Source organism: Colletotrichum abscissum (genome assembly GCF_030869225.1).
Source record: "Colletotrichum abscissum strain IMI 504890 chromosome Unknown Scaffold_42.1, whole genome shotgun sequence".
Taxonomy (NCBI): Eukaryota; Fungi; Ascomycota; class Sordariomycetes; order Glomerellales; family Glomerellaceae; genus Colletotrichum; species Colletotrichum abscissum.
In genome coordinates, this window is record NW_026850343.1 from 333,250 (window position 1) to 345,952 (window position 12,703).

Below are 12,703 nucleotides of genomic sequence, written 5' to 3' on the forward strand. Positions count from 1 at the left end.
TTGGAAGAAGTGAATAAGCAAGCTCCTCTATTTGAAGAACCAGTACATGAGAAGAAGAGTCTTTTGATCACCGAGTTCTCTTACAACAGGAAGACGACTCCAGCAACTGCACCCAGAGCCATGCCGATGAAGCTGAACGGAACAGATGATCTGCTGGAACCGGCAACGGTAACAACAGGGGGCTTGGCGCCTCCTGTGGGAACACCACCGCCGGGTGCCGTGGGGTTGACGGAGGGCTGACCTGCGGGAGGGTTGGCAGGGGGCTGACCAGCAGGGGGCTGAGCAGAGTTGACGGGAGGCGAGACCGACACAGAAGGGTTCAAAGGAGGCTGGCCGGCCGGGGGCGTAACTGCAGGGCCGGAAGGAGGCGCTCCTGAAGGAGGTGCACCAACAGGGGGCTGAGCAGAGTTGACGGGAGGCGAGACCGACACGGAAGGGTTCAAAGGAGGCTGTCCGACAGGGGGAGTAACCGTAGGCACAGCCGGGGGGTTCGCTGGAGGGCTGGCGGGAGGAATGGCCGGGGCGGTGCCGGTGGGGTACGGAAGGGTGCTCGGCGGCTGGGGCTTGGGGCAGTCACCGTTGCAAGGCGTGACGACCTTGCACTTGTCGTCGGTGCACTCGTACTTCTTGTTGACGTCGGTGTACGGGCAGGTCTCGTGCTCGCACATGTCGCCAGTGCAGACGTACTTCTTGTAGCACTCGTCTCCTGAGCAGGTCTCGATCTTGCAGGCGTTGCCGTAGCAGGTGATCTTCTCCTTGATGCACTCGTCTCCCTGGCACTGAGAGTATCCGCAGAGTCCACTCTTGCAGATGATCTTGCGGCCGCAGTCGTATCCGCTGCAAGTCTCTGGGTGGCAGAGTCCGTCCACGCACACGAGGCGACGGCGGCACTCATCACCGTAGCAGGGGTAATCGAAGCTGACGTAGTCACCGTAGCAAACGAGCTTCTTGTAGCAGTCATCGCCGTAGCACGGCTGGCCGTAGCACTGTCCGTTGCTGCAGGGGTTGGGCGCGGGAGTCTCAGTAGGGCAGTAGGTGGTTGTGACAGTGGTAACGCCGGTGGTGAGAGATCCGATGGCGCAGGTCGAGACTCCAGGAGGGCAAGAAGTGACGGTTCCAGTAGTCGTGGTTGTGAAAGAAGTAGTAACAGTCGCAGACGCGGTGGTTCCACCAGCCAGTCCGAGGCGGATGTAGATGGTGAAGCGGACGTTGAGGCCAATGAGTTGACGCCTGGTCAGTCCGACCTGGCCACCGCAACGCTCAGCACTGTTGCCACCGCAGGGAATGTTGCACTGGTCATCAGGAACGGAGATCTCGTTGACAGAGTCCACAGTTGAGCCACAGAAGCAATCATTGGCGAAGAGACCGACGTACTTGCTGGATGGGCAAGCAGCAATGCAACGCTCGATGGTCATGGACGCAGCAGACTGAGTGAGAACAAAGGTCGGGAAGCTTGTGGGAGAGCGGAAGCAGCCCAAGTAGCTCGCATCACCGACAGTCAGAGGGTTGACAGACGCGCTGGAGGACGCAGCAGCACTGGAGGTGGACGTGGACGTAGAGCTGGAGGAAGAAATCTGCGCGTCAATGGTGGACGTGGTGGGAACGCTGGTGACGCCCTCGGACGTAGAGCTGATGGTTGTGACAAAGGTGCTGCCATCGCTAGTGAAGCTCGAGGTGGACACGAGCGTGGATGTGAAGGAAGAAGCAACGCTAGTGGTGATGACCGAAGAGGTGCCTGATCCGATGCTCGTGGTGACCGAAGGGACACTGGTAACGCCCGAGGTGACGCTTGAGAGGGTAGTCACGATGGTGCTGCTACCACTGACGAAGCTGGAGGTAGATACGACAGTCGAGGTGAAGGATGAGGCGATGCTGGTGGTGCCAACAGAGGTCGTAGCAGATCCAACGCTGGTGGAGACGGAGGGCACGCTGGTGATTCCAGTAGTGGCGGAGGAGACAGTGGAAGCACCTGTGCTGCCTGCGGCCGTTGAGGACGAGGTGGCTACGGCCAGAGTTGAGGTGACACTTGAGGCAACAGAGCTGACTGTTGTAGACGGGAAAACAGTCGTGACACCTCCTCCGGGAAGGGTTGAGACAACGCCCACGGGGTTGAGAACGAGGGTTGCGATGGGGAGAGCAACGCTGACACCACCACCACCGATGCCGACGGTGGCAACACCGCCAATACCGACACCGACTCCGTTAGTTCCGGCTCCGACGGTGACCGGGAGGCCACCAGCACCGACTGAGGCTGCGACACCTCCTGAGTTGACACCAGCAGTGACGGTGGCTCCGGCAACACCAACAGAGGCGGCAACTGTGGTTCCCACGCCAGCAACAACGGTGGCAACACCGCCGAGACCGATGCTGACACTGACAGTGTTGCCGACATTGGCACCGACGCCCACGCCTGCAATCGTGGTGGTAAGGCCGACGTTAATGGGAAGAGTGGGGAGCGGGAGCCCGAGAACCTGGGCCGCAGATCCCTGGGCCAGGAGGGCAACGGCCGCGATAGAGCGGAGCGCCATTGCGAAGAGAGTGACAAGAGCGATTACTAAAGAGTGACTAGACCTCTGGCGGTTAGTGAGAGAAATGAGGTCAAACTGAAAGAATGAATGTGGCCGAAGGGCAAGGAAAGAATGTCGTGATTAGTGTGATGATGAGAGTGAAAAGAAAGTCGTCTGAGGAGGCAATATTGCCGTCTTTTTATCTCGGATTTCGTTTGCCATCGTGTTGACATTGTCTGGAAATAGAAGACTGAAAATGCTCTCTGAAGCTTTTCGATGCCACAGTCGCCCCTGAAAAGCGGAACCACCTCGAAGAATGCAGCAATATCCTCTTCATGCCTCATCTGTGCCTAGTAGTAGGCGATGCTTCGCTTCTGTCCTGTTGTCCGAGTGTCTACTTGCGGACGTTAGCTCCCGATCATCATGATCTAGCCCTACCTCTCCTTGCGAAGGGTGAAGAGGGATGGTTGGACAGAAAAGTCCTTGGCTTGGCTAGGACTTTGCCGGTTGGCACCAAGAGACATCAGAATTCAGTCGCGTAAAGAGAGGCGGTTCGTGTTATTGTTGCACGGAGGGCTCAGAATGGAGTGCGATGTTTCTCGAAAACGAACCTTAACCACCGTAAGTCCCTTGAACAAAGCGTAAAGCACCGGAAATGCCATTTTCTCAACTACACATCCAAATTCGAATAAAGTCTACAGCAAGTTCAAATTCACAAAGACTCGTCATGTTCAGCCGGGCATTCGTTCTCAAAAGAGCGTATACCGCGTCACGATCTGACATATCCTGCCATATGTCGACGCGGCCTCGGGCCGTAGAACTGGGTCATTACTGTCATTCGCGGTCTGGAACACACCGCGCTATCCGCACTTGTGCCGTTTTCCTGGGTAAGACATTGTCCTATTCAGATGCGCCACCTTGAGCCCCGTGAGGAAAGAGTTACGGTGGTATTGCCGGATGATGTCGGCAATATGAGCGCCGTAATGTCTAAGATTTTCCGGCATTTGCGGGCGTGGAATGCATAAACTCCCCTGGGAGCCCTGGGAGTCAATCTTGTGCCGGCCCCGTGGTATTTCACAACAATCCCTTGGCAGAGCGTTCTACAAACATTCCAGGTGAACTCGGACCGAACGCTACTTATGTATCCCAACCGTATTGAAGTCTTGTCTTTCGAACGTTGTACAGCGTGCCGTCTGGGGCGCCAAAAGAAGCCTTGCGGGGCCACGCCGGCTGTTCAGCTGGGATTTTGAGAGACAGGTCTCGTCACTGATTGCCGCAAGACTGTCTTTGGCGCTTCCCCATTCGACGACACCATCCCAGGGGTAAGTTCGTGGCGTGATTGACCCTGCGGCGGTAGTACGGTGGCTGAGGAGGCGTCCACTGAGGCAGACGGGAAACAGACATATCTCAAAGCTTAGCACAGCTTCAACTAGTCGCATGAGCTGTGTGACGGTGCCTGCACGTCGCGCCCAAAGATCGTGCAACCGGATTCTGGCCAAGGAATGAGATGAGATAGGTAGTACAGCGAGTCATCTATTTTCATTCTGCTTCCTCGGTTGGCCAAGCATCACCATAATGGTGCCAACCTGATCAGGCTGGGAATTTAACATCATGTGTTCCTCTCCCGAGGAGTAGGAAATAACTTTGGGATGGCCTCCCATGCACAACCGAGACTCGCTATCACTTGCTAGATTGATATATCGATCAGACAACAAGTGAGCTTGGTGTGGGTTGTACAAATCAAAGAGACCAGATCCCTAAAGTAATCTTTTGTACAGATTTCTGTACAGAGACTGTGACGCCCCTGACTCGGATTTGATTAAGGGATAAGAAGGCCCATATGCCCCAGTGATAGTCTCTATTTGTTTTCGTGAACTCTCCCCACGCTGATGGAGTTGACTTGAACGTATAATGGTCCTCCTCCGACGTGTATCCTTGTCGACGGATGCCCTATTGAGCAGGCGGCTACGCCTTGCAGGCGGTCTCAGCAGGCTTTTAAGTAAGTTGATATAGGGCGACGCTGGCGATGCCACTTCCCGCACGCATCACCCGAGCGAGGCACCCACTGTTAGTGTCTTACCCGGGCCTATACCCTACCCCTAATACTACTTTTTGTGCCTAAAACTACTACTTCCCGCCCGCAATAGCCTCGTAACTAGATACGAGCGCGCTACTTATAAGGCTTTAAAAAAGCCTTGTAGGTTCTTAATATATAGGGAGCTTACTACTTAACCCCTTTTTAACCCCGTTATAAATATATATAGTACTATTATTATACCTAATTACGCCTCTCTTAGCCCAACCCCGCGCTTTATAAAAAAATAAAACGCTTATTATTATTACTACTTTAGCGCTCTAATATACTAAAAGTATTTAATTAAAATATAATAAAGTATATTAGTTTTTTATTACGGCTCTAGATAATATTTATATTACTTATTTAAACGAGCTTAAGCTATATACCCGTACTATTATTTAGAATTTTATTTTTTATTTTATCTTTAGCTCGGCCCGACCTAAGCCTAGGGCGTAATAAACTCTTTATATTATTATAATAACCTAGGGTTAGTTAGCTAATATACCTTAGTTTATAAGGGGCCCGTAAAACCTATACTTAAAGCCCTCGGCCCCGGACCTCCGCTTCTTAACTAAGATTAGAGCTAAGTAGCTCCTTAAGACTTAGTAATATAATACTTTTTTCTTATACCGAGCTATTTCTTAAGATTTAAATCTTTTATTTTTTATTATAATAAACGTTAAGTATATTATTATAGGCCTATTTATATACCTTAATTTTAAAAAAGTTAAGTAGAAACTCCTTTAATAAAAATAATAACTCTAAAGATACTTAAATATAAATAGTATAAATTTATTAACTAAGTAATAAACTTATTTCGTACTACGCTACTTAGTTAGGGTTTTTAAAGCCTATTTCGAGCTTAATAACCCTAAAGTAGCGAATATTAACGTAAGCTAGGTTATTTTAAAAAAATTAAATTATAAATAGGGGCTATACTACGGGCCTAGTACGTTACTAAACCCGGCCCGGACCCTATTATTAATATATAAACTTTAATTATTTTTTTTAATTACGAGGTCCTAAGAAACTTCTAACTTTTTAACTATTCTAATAGGCCTAGGCTACTTTTATTATACTAAAAGCCTATTACGTAATATATTAAAAGCTACTTAGCTTTTTATATTAGCTATTATTATACTTAGTCCCCCCGCTATATTTAGTATAGTAAGGTAAATTATAAAACTAGGGGTATAGAGTACTTAAAACTTATTAAATATACTAATTACTACGGCCTATTTTAAGCTACGTATTAAAATTATTTTATAAAGCCTACTTTTAAAAAAAAGAAAGTCGTTTTTTTTATAAAGCGTTAGCTCTAAAGGGTCTAGCGTATTTAAATAGGGCGCTTTAATAGCCCTATACCCCTACGCTTTATAAAATCTAACCCCCCGTCCTAGCTACTATTTAAAAGACTTAGTATAACTAGGATTATTATTATTAACCTAAACTTAGCTTCTTTAGCCTAAACGATCTCTTTTAGTACGTTTATAATAAGTAATAACGATACTAAAATAGAAATAGGAAAGGCTAAAGAGGCCGGAGGGATATAGGTAATAAACGAGCTATTTTAACTATATATAATAGTTTTTTTATTTATAAAGTTACGAAGTATCGGGGCCTAGGCCTAGGCCTAGTTTAAAAACGCTAGGTCCCTTATTAAACTATTACGATTTATTTTAATTTAAAATATAAACGGCTTAATATTCTCTACTTAGGTCTTTTTAAGTACTAAGATTAGGGTAATAAAATTTAAAAAGGTTAATTATAATATTTAAAAGTATACTACATTTATATAACTTAATAAAAAAGAGGTATAATACTCCGAAAACTATAGAGCTTAAGCTAAATTTATTAGTTACTTAGTATAATATTAATAGGGGCTCTATAATATATACTAACTTCCTCTAAGTTTATTAAGAGTATAAAATAAACGTCGTACTTATATAAAAACCCTAAATAATAAAGAAAAAGTAAGCTAAACTTAATACGTACTTAAGCTATAATATTTTTTACTTAGTAAATTACTAATTAGATACTAATACTAGGCTAAGGGTACTTACTTATATTTATAAATACTTAGATATATAGTAATTAAGACCTATACTTACTAAAAATATTTTATAAACCTAAATACGAGAATATATTATAATTAATATTTATTAACTTAGTAATAGGGCCGTTAACTTAATTATTATTACTCTCCTTAACTTTAAACTTCCCCCCTCTATACTTATTATAAGGGACTTTAATTCTTAGTACGAGATATAAGAGCCTAGAGTTTAGTTAGAATTAATAAGAACTTTTATATTACGCTAAGTATAAGAATATAGACTTATTTATATTAAAAAAGCTAAAGAGGTAATACATAAAAATAAGAGAGGGTTAGGTTATATTATAGACCTAGCCTTTTTTAATATTCTTTTAGCCTAAGCTATAGTCTACTTATAACTATATATAAATTTAAATTATAAAACTATTTTTATAACGCTCTTATTATTATAACTCCCTAAACTAGACTTATAAAACCGCTTAAGGGTACTAGAATAGGACCTCGTCCGCTTTGCTTTTTTAATAAAATAAGGGCCCCTACCTATTATACTTAAATACGCTACCCCTAAGTAACTTAATATTACTATAACCGAAATCCTTTAAACCCTTAGTATTATACTAAATATTACTAAGACTATTATTAATTAGTACGGCCGAGGCGCCCCGTAATAAACCTAGAATTATATTAAAATACGCTCTAAATACCTAAAAGCTAGGTATAAGTAGTAGAAGGGATATTACTCCCAAGGCTACCCTAACTATTTACTATACTCTTAAATCCGGGACGCCTAACTAGCCTAATTTAATATTACTAAACGTACTAAATAGGCCTACTAGTCCTAGAAAATAGTAAATATAAAAAAGCTAAAAGACTTTTTTATAATTACGAAGTAGTAAAACTCGGGCCTAGTTATAAAAGAGCCTTTTTTAAAAGTTAATAATAAAGAAATAGCTAATACTATAAGTAAAATAAACGCTTTTTATTAGGCTCTCTTAGAGCGCTTTACTTTAAATAATAATATAAATAACCTAAACTTAATTTTTTTTATCCTATACTAAATACTACTTTAATAAACTACGGTCTCCCTTATTAAGGCTTAATAATATACCCTTATATAGAGTATATTACTAAGTATTAATAAGATTATTATAAAGCTATTAGCTAATTACTAGGGCTTTATTATGGAACCCGTTAGGGCCCTTTTTAAAGCGTACCTTACTTATAGCTATTACCTAGGACCCTTTAAATAAGCCGAGGTTATAATAATATAAAAAAAAAGAAATTATAAGCTCTCGGACCCTAGCTCGTATAAGCCGATTTTATTACTATCCTACTTAAGAAAGGGGCTCGAGCATATTTTTATAAAGCGGGCTACGTACTATATAATATAAAACTTAGTTATTAATAAGTAATAGTTTAGGGCTTTACTTAGGTAGAGCGCCGTTAATTTAGCTACGTATACTATATATAATATAAAAAAAGTATTTAAAAACGGCCTTATTATAACCCTAGTTATAATAGATATTAAAGGAGCGTTTAATATTATACTTTAAAATAAACTTATACTTAAGCTCTATTAATAAGGCTAGTTAAAAACCTTTATTAAATTCGTAAGGTCCTTTATAATATAACGGACTATTATTATTAAAATAAATAAGAAGTTTTTAGGGGAGTTTTTTTTTTATTACGGCCTTTTATAAGGCTCCCCTATATCTCCCGTCTTATATATTCTTTACTTAGCTAAAGTATTATTAAATAATCCTAACTATTACTTTAGCTATATAAATAATATAAGCTTTATAATAATCTCTCTAACCCTAGAGGAGAACGCGCTAATATTAAAAAGCGAGGTTAGTTCTATACTTAAATAAAGTACTAAAAATAAAGTTATTTTTAACTTAGCTAAGTATAAAGTAGTATACTTTATATATAAATACTATAAAAATTAGTTATTAAAATAGCTAATTATTTACGCTACTAGGCTTATAATTATATTAATAGCCCCTATTAAAGCCGTATATTAGTTCGGAATTTAGTTTAATAAGACCCTCTTTTTTTATATTTATATTAAGTATTAAATTATTATTATAAAACGAGTAGCTAACTTTTTTTATAAACTTAGTAAGGTTATTAAGGGCCTACTCCCTAAGTAAGCTTAGCTCGTAATAATAGCTTATATATTACTATTAGTTATATATAGCTCTAAAATATAGTTTTTAAGCCGTATTAAGCCGGCCGCTTTTTTAAAAAAAATATAAGCGGGGACTACCCCCTGCGCGCTTTTTATAAATATTAATTAAAAAGGATACTTTATTATTATTTAGAGGGTCCTCGCTTTTATTATTTAGGTAGTAACCCTAGTTTAGCATATTATACTAACGGACCTATTATTTAGGGAGTTAAGTTTCTTAACTACTATAATTACCTTAGAGGGGGCAAGACTACGCTCTATTATAAAGCTTAGCTATATAAATACGCTCTATTTACTAATATTACGGTTAGAAAAGAGAACCCCTCGAAGTACTAAAAAAAAAACTTATTTATAATAGACGTATATACTCCTATCCCTATATCTATAGCTAGTCCTTATCTTCCTAAACTTACTTATATTATATAAAAATATTAAAAATATTACTACGGCCTTTTTTAAATAAATAGTTATAGAGCTTTTACTTTTTAATTTCGTAGTTTATTTTAACAGGTTAAGGTCTAACGAAGGGTTAGTAAGCTATAAGTACGTAATATATTATAATATTATTATTATTATAAAAAGCTCTAGCTAACTTAAAAAGCTTACTAAGGTTTTTAATACTAAGATAAAAAGTATTTAATAGGGCCTATAGCGAGTTTTACTTATTACTACTTTTACCCCTACTCCTATTTATATCTATTTTAATAATACCTCTATCCTTAACTTTATCTTAGGCTATAGTAACTCTTTAACTAGCTCGTAAATAGCTATATTAAAAATCGTTAATACTTAATAAATAAGGAATATAAAGTATTACTAATCCCCTAAATATACTAGGATTTTTAAAAACGAATTAATAAATAAGCTCGTTAAATAGGGCGCGATTTATAAATTATTTAGTTTATTATTATTAGCCTCTTATACCGGCTTAGTAAAGGCTATCTGAGTACGAGCTTATAAATAGTATTAATAATAATAAAAAGAGTTTAAATAGATACTTAAGCCTAGGTATATTAGAACTATTATAGCCCTTAAATACCCCCTAGAATTAGACTTATTATACCCTCTTTTATATTACTTTCTTATTACGCAATCTAGTTATAACTATTTTTATTTTTATTATAAGCGGTTTAGTTATAAGGGCGATTTTAAATATAATTATAAAAAGAAGCTATTACTAATTTACGTAATATACTATTTAAAGAATTACTAAACCTAGGCTTAGTAATTAGTTATTAGTATTAAAAGAGATCTAGGTCCTTTACCCCCCTTAATAAGTTAGGCTAAAGTTTATTAATATACCTTAATATAAAATCTAGTAGTATTTAAAAAGTTCGAGCGAGTAACGCGTTATTACGAGGCTTACTCTTTTTAAAAATAACGAGCTTAAGGTAACTTATTTTTATATTTTATTATATACTTATTAATAATTTCTAAACTATAGCTCTATTTTACCCCCTTTTTTTATACCTAGATTTCCTAAATAATTTAGGATAGTATAAAAAAATATAAAAATATTTTTATAAGTAATTTTATTTACGAGGGAGGTTTTTAATAATAACTAAGTACTATTTATAAATAATATAGGGCTATTATAGAACCGCTACCTTTATTAAATATAGGGACCCCTATTAGCGTACTTTTTAAAACTAAAAGGGCTAGATTAATAATAGCCCGGCCCGGGTACGAGAAGAAAGGTATATATTAATAGATTAACTAACTTACTATATACTTACTAAGGGCGGTATAGTATATTATATACTTTAAAAAGGCGCTCTAGTTAATTAGAGGTTATACTCCTATCCCTAATAATATTAAATATTATTACTACTATTATTACTACGACGCTAGCGATGCTATAAAAAAATTTCAGTAACTCAGAATTTATTTACTGCTACAGGTGTTCAATGAATCTTCAACACATTATTTAAGTGTATTCCTAGCTTGCTCTTTATCCCCCAATCATTAGGTGAGCTTTTCAGAAAACCGTCTTCTTTGATCATGGTTGTCCCATGTTCCAACTTCCTCAAAGCCTATCTGATTACATGTCGAGGCACACTCTAGTTTCTTATACCAAAGAGTAGAGAGTCTAAATCATATTCATTTGATAGCCCCCACTCAACGTAATTCACCGCGTATGACTTTCAGCGAGAAGGTCGTACTTCGAACAGAATCTGTACTGCTGAGTCAAGTGTTCTTGCTGCACCTAGGCTTGTTGAGTTAGTGCTTTTCTTCCTTCATTTTATCTCCGTCACAATATCACCATAGATCGGCGGGAAGCCTTGGACGCGAATGCCGTCATCAGCTCTTTGGTGTTTTCCCTGAGTGAAGGTATTCTACCTTAAACATTATGTATAGATGACTGTACTCGGTAACTTAAGGAAAGTGGCAGAAAGTTGGTTCACGACAGGATTGATCCCATATTTCTTGAATAACATCATTAACATGGCCGCGAAAAGGAATCCCGTTTCAGGGATGCAAAAGTTTTGAAACGGGCGATAATGCAGGTCAACGAGTGTAGGGTGGTTGCTATCCGCAAAAAGGAAAGCGTCCGCAGGACCCATGCGCAGACAGGGATCGAACATCGAACCCAATAATTAAAGGTGGCGTCAAGGCAAGCTTACTCCTCGCTTCTTAAAGATTCTGGATTCTTTCAGACCAAACTGAACGGATAGCCGCCGACAATTTCCATGTAAAAAAGGGGATGGCCTACCCAACTAGATGGTCTATGCCTCCAAGTCGCATTATCCCCACTTGTTGACAGACAAGCACCCCCCTAGCAATTGCATCCAAGAGTCCAAACTTTTCTACTGTGCCGATTGCCCGGCCCCGAAGTTCGGGAAAGTCATCCTGTTTTACTATGTCTTCACCGAGCTGTCCATATTAATTCTTGATGGCCCCTCCTAGAACATTGTGGTCTGGAAACGAATGAAGATTTATCGATGACGCGACATGTCTTTTTTCTGCCCAGTCGTCAAATTGAATTTTCATATGCCTTAGCCGACGTCGCTTAGAACAGCGTTCCTTCGCTGCGCCCACTTACCGACCTACCCGGGAGCCAGATACCGCTTACCTAAGGTAAGAAAAAAACACGAGCCCCTGAACGATCATGACCCGTCTGCAAATCCTTTTCCGCCGATTGTCGGATTCGGTAAACTGGGTTCTTAGGTGAAGGTCCGAAATACGAAGGAATACCATGACTTTGCCTGTGGGAGGGTGTCATCGAAGTCACGTCCACCGCTTTCTCAAAATACATCTCCAATGCTGTCCGGGAGTGCCGAGCTCATCAACATCAGCTTCGTGGTGTCAAAATCAAACGCGGGCTAGATCATTTGTATCTCTGATACAGCCAGTGATCGATTCACAATTTAGGATTTGGGGATTCAGCCTTTGTGAGGTTGATCTTAAGAACAACTGGGGAATAGCAGACGTTTTAGTCCTGACGGGTCTGCTGCTCACTGCATGACTTGAGATCTCCGGTGGGTGGACCACGTTGTAAATGTGAGCCTCTGCTAAGCCATCCCTGTTGATACGAGCAAGGGGTTAGAGTTGCTGATAAGGTTGCCAAACTTCTCAGATAGAGGGCTGTTAGTGGGAAACAGTCGCAGTACTCCGTATAGACATAACGCATTCAAAATGTTCAAGCGTGGGATACCGCTCGGAGTACCTTACCATGATCTGGATGAACAATAAGCTTGATATTTGAGTGTGTGCGACCAACAGGAGGTGCAGAAGTCATAGATCGTGGTGGAAAATAGAAGAGTCCCCGGCTATTGTTGCTGGGAATTTAGGAATGGGCTGATCTCCCGGACTGTTCTCATCGTCGCATCGGACGAAAAAGCGGATAACAAAGGAATAACACAGACGCTAGTGAT

General features: G+C 40.5%; 1 protein-coding gene across 1 annotated transcript; it reads right to left on the reverse strand.

The window, feature by feature from the left end:
* Positions 1-80: 80 nt before the first annotated feature.
* Positions 81-2,528, reverse strand: CABS01_13108 (WSC domain-containing protein; the record flags this gene model as incomplete). The annotated part of the gene is made up of 1 exon (XM_060546454.1): positions 81-2,528. The coding sequence occupies one exon, from the start codon at positions 2,526-2,528 to the stop codon at positions 81-83; it is 2,448 nt and encodes an 815-aa protein (XP_060395352.1).
* Between the last annotated feature and the right edge of the window lie 10,175 nt (positions 2,529-12,703).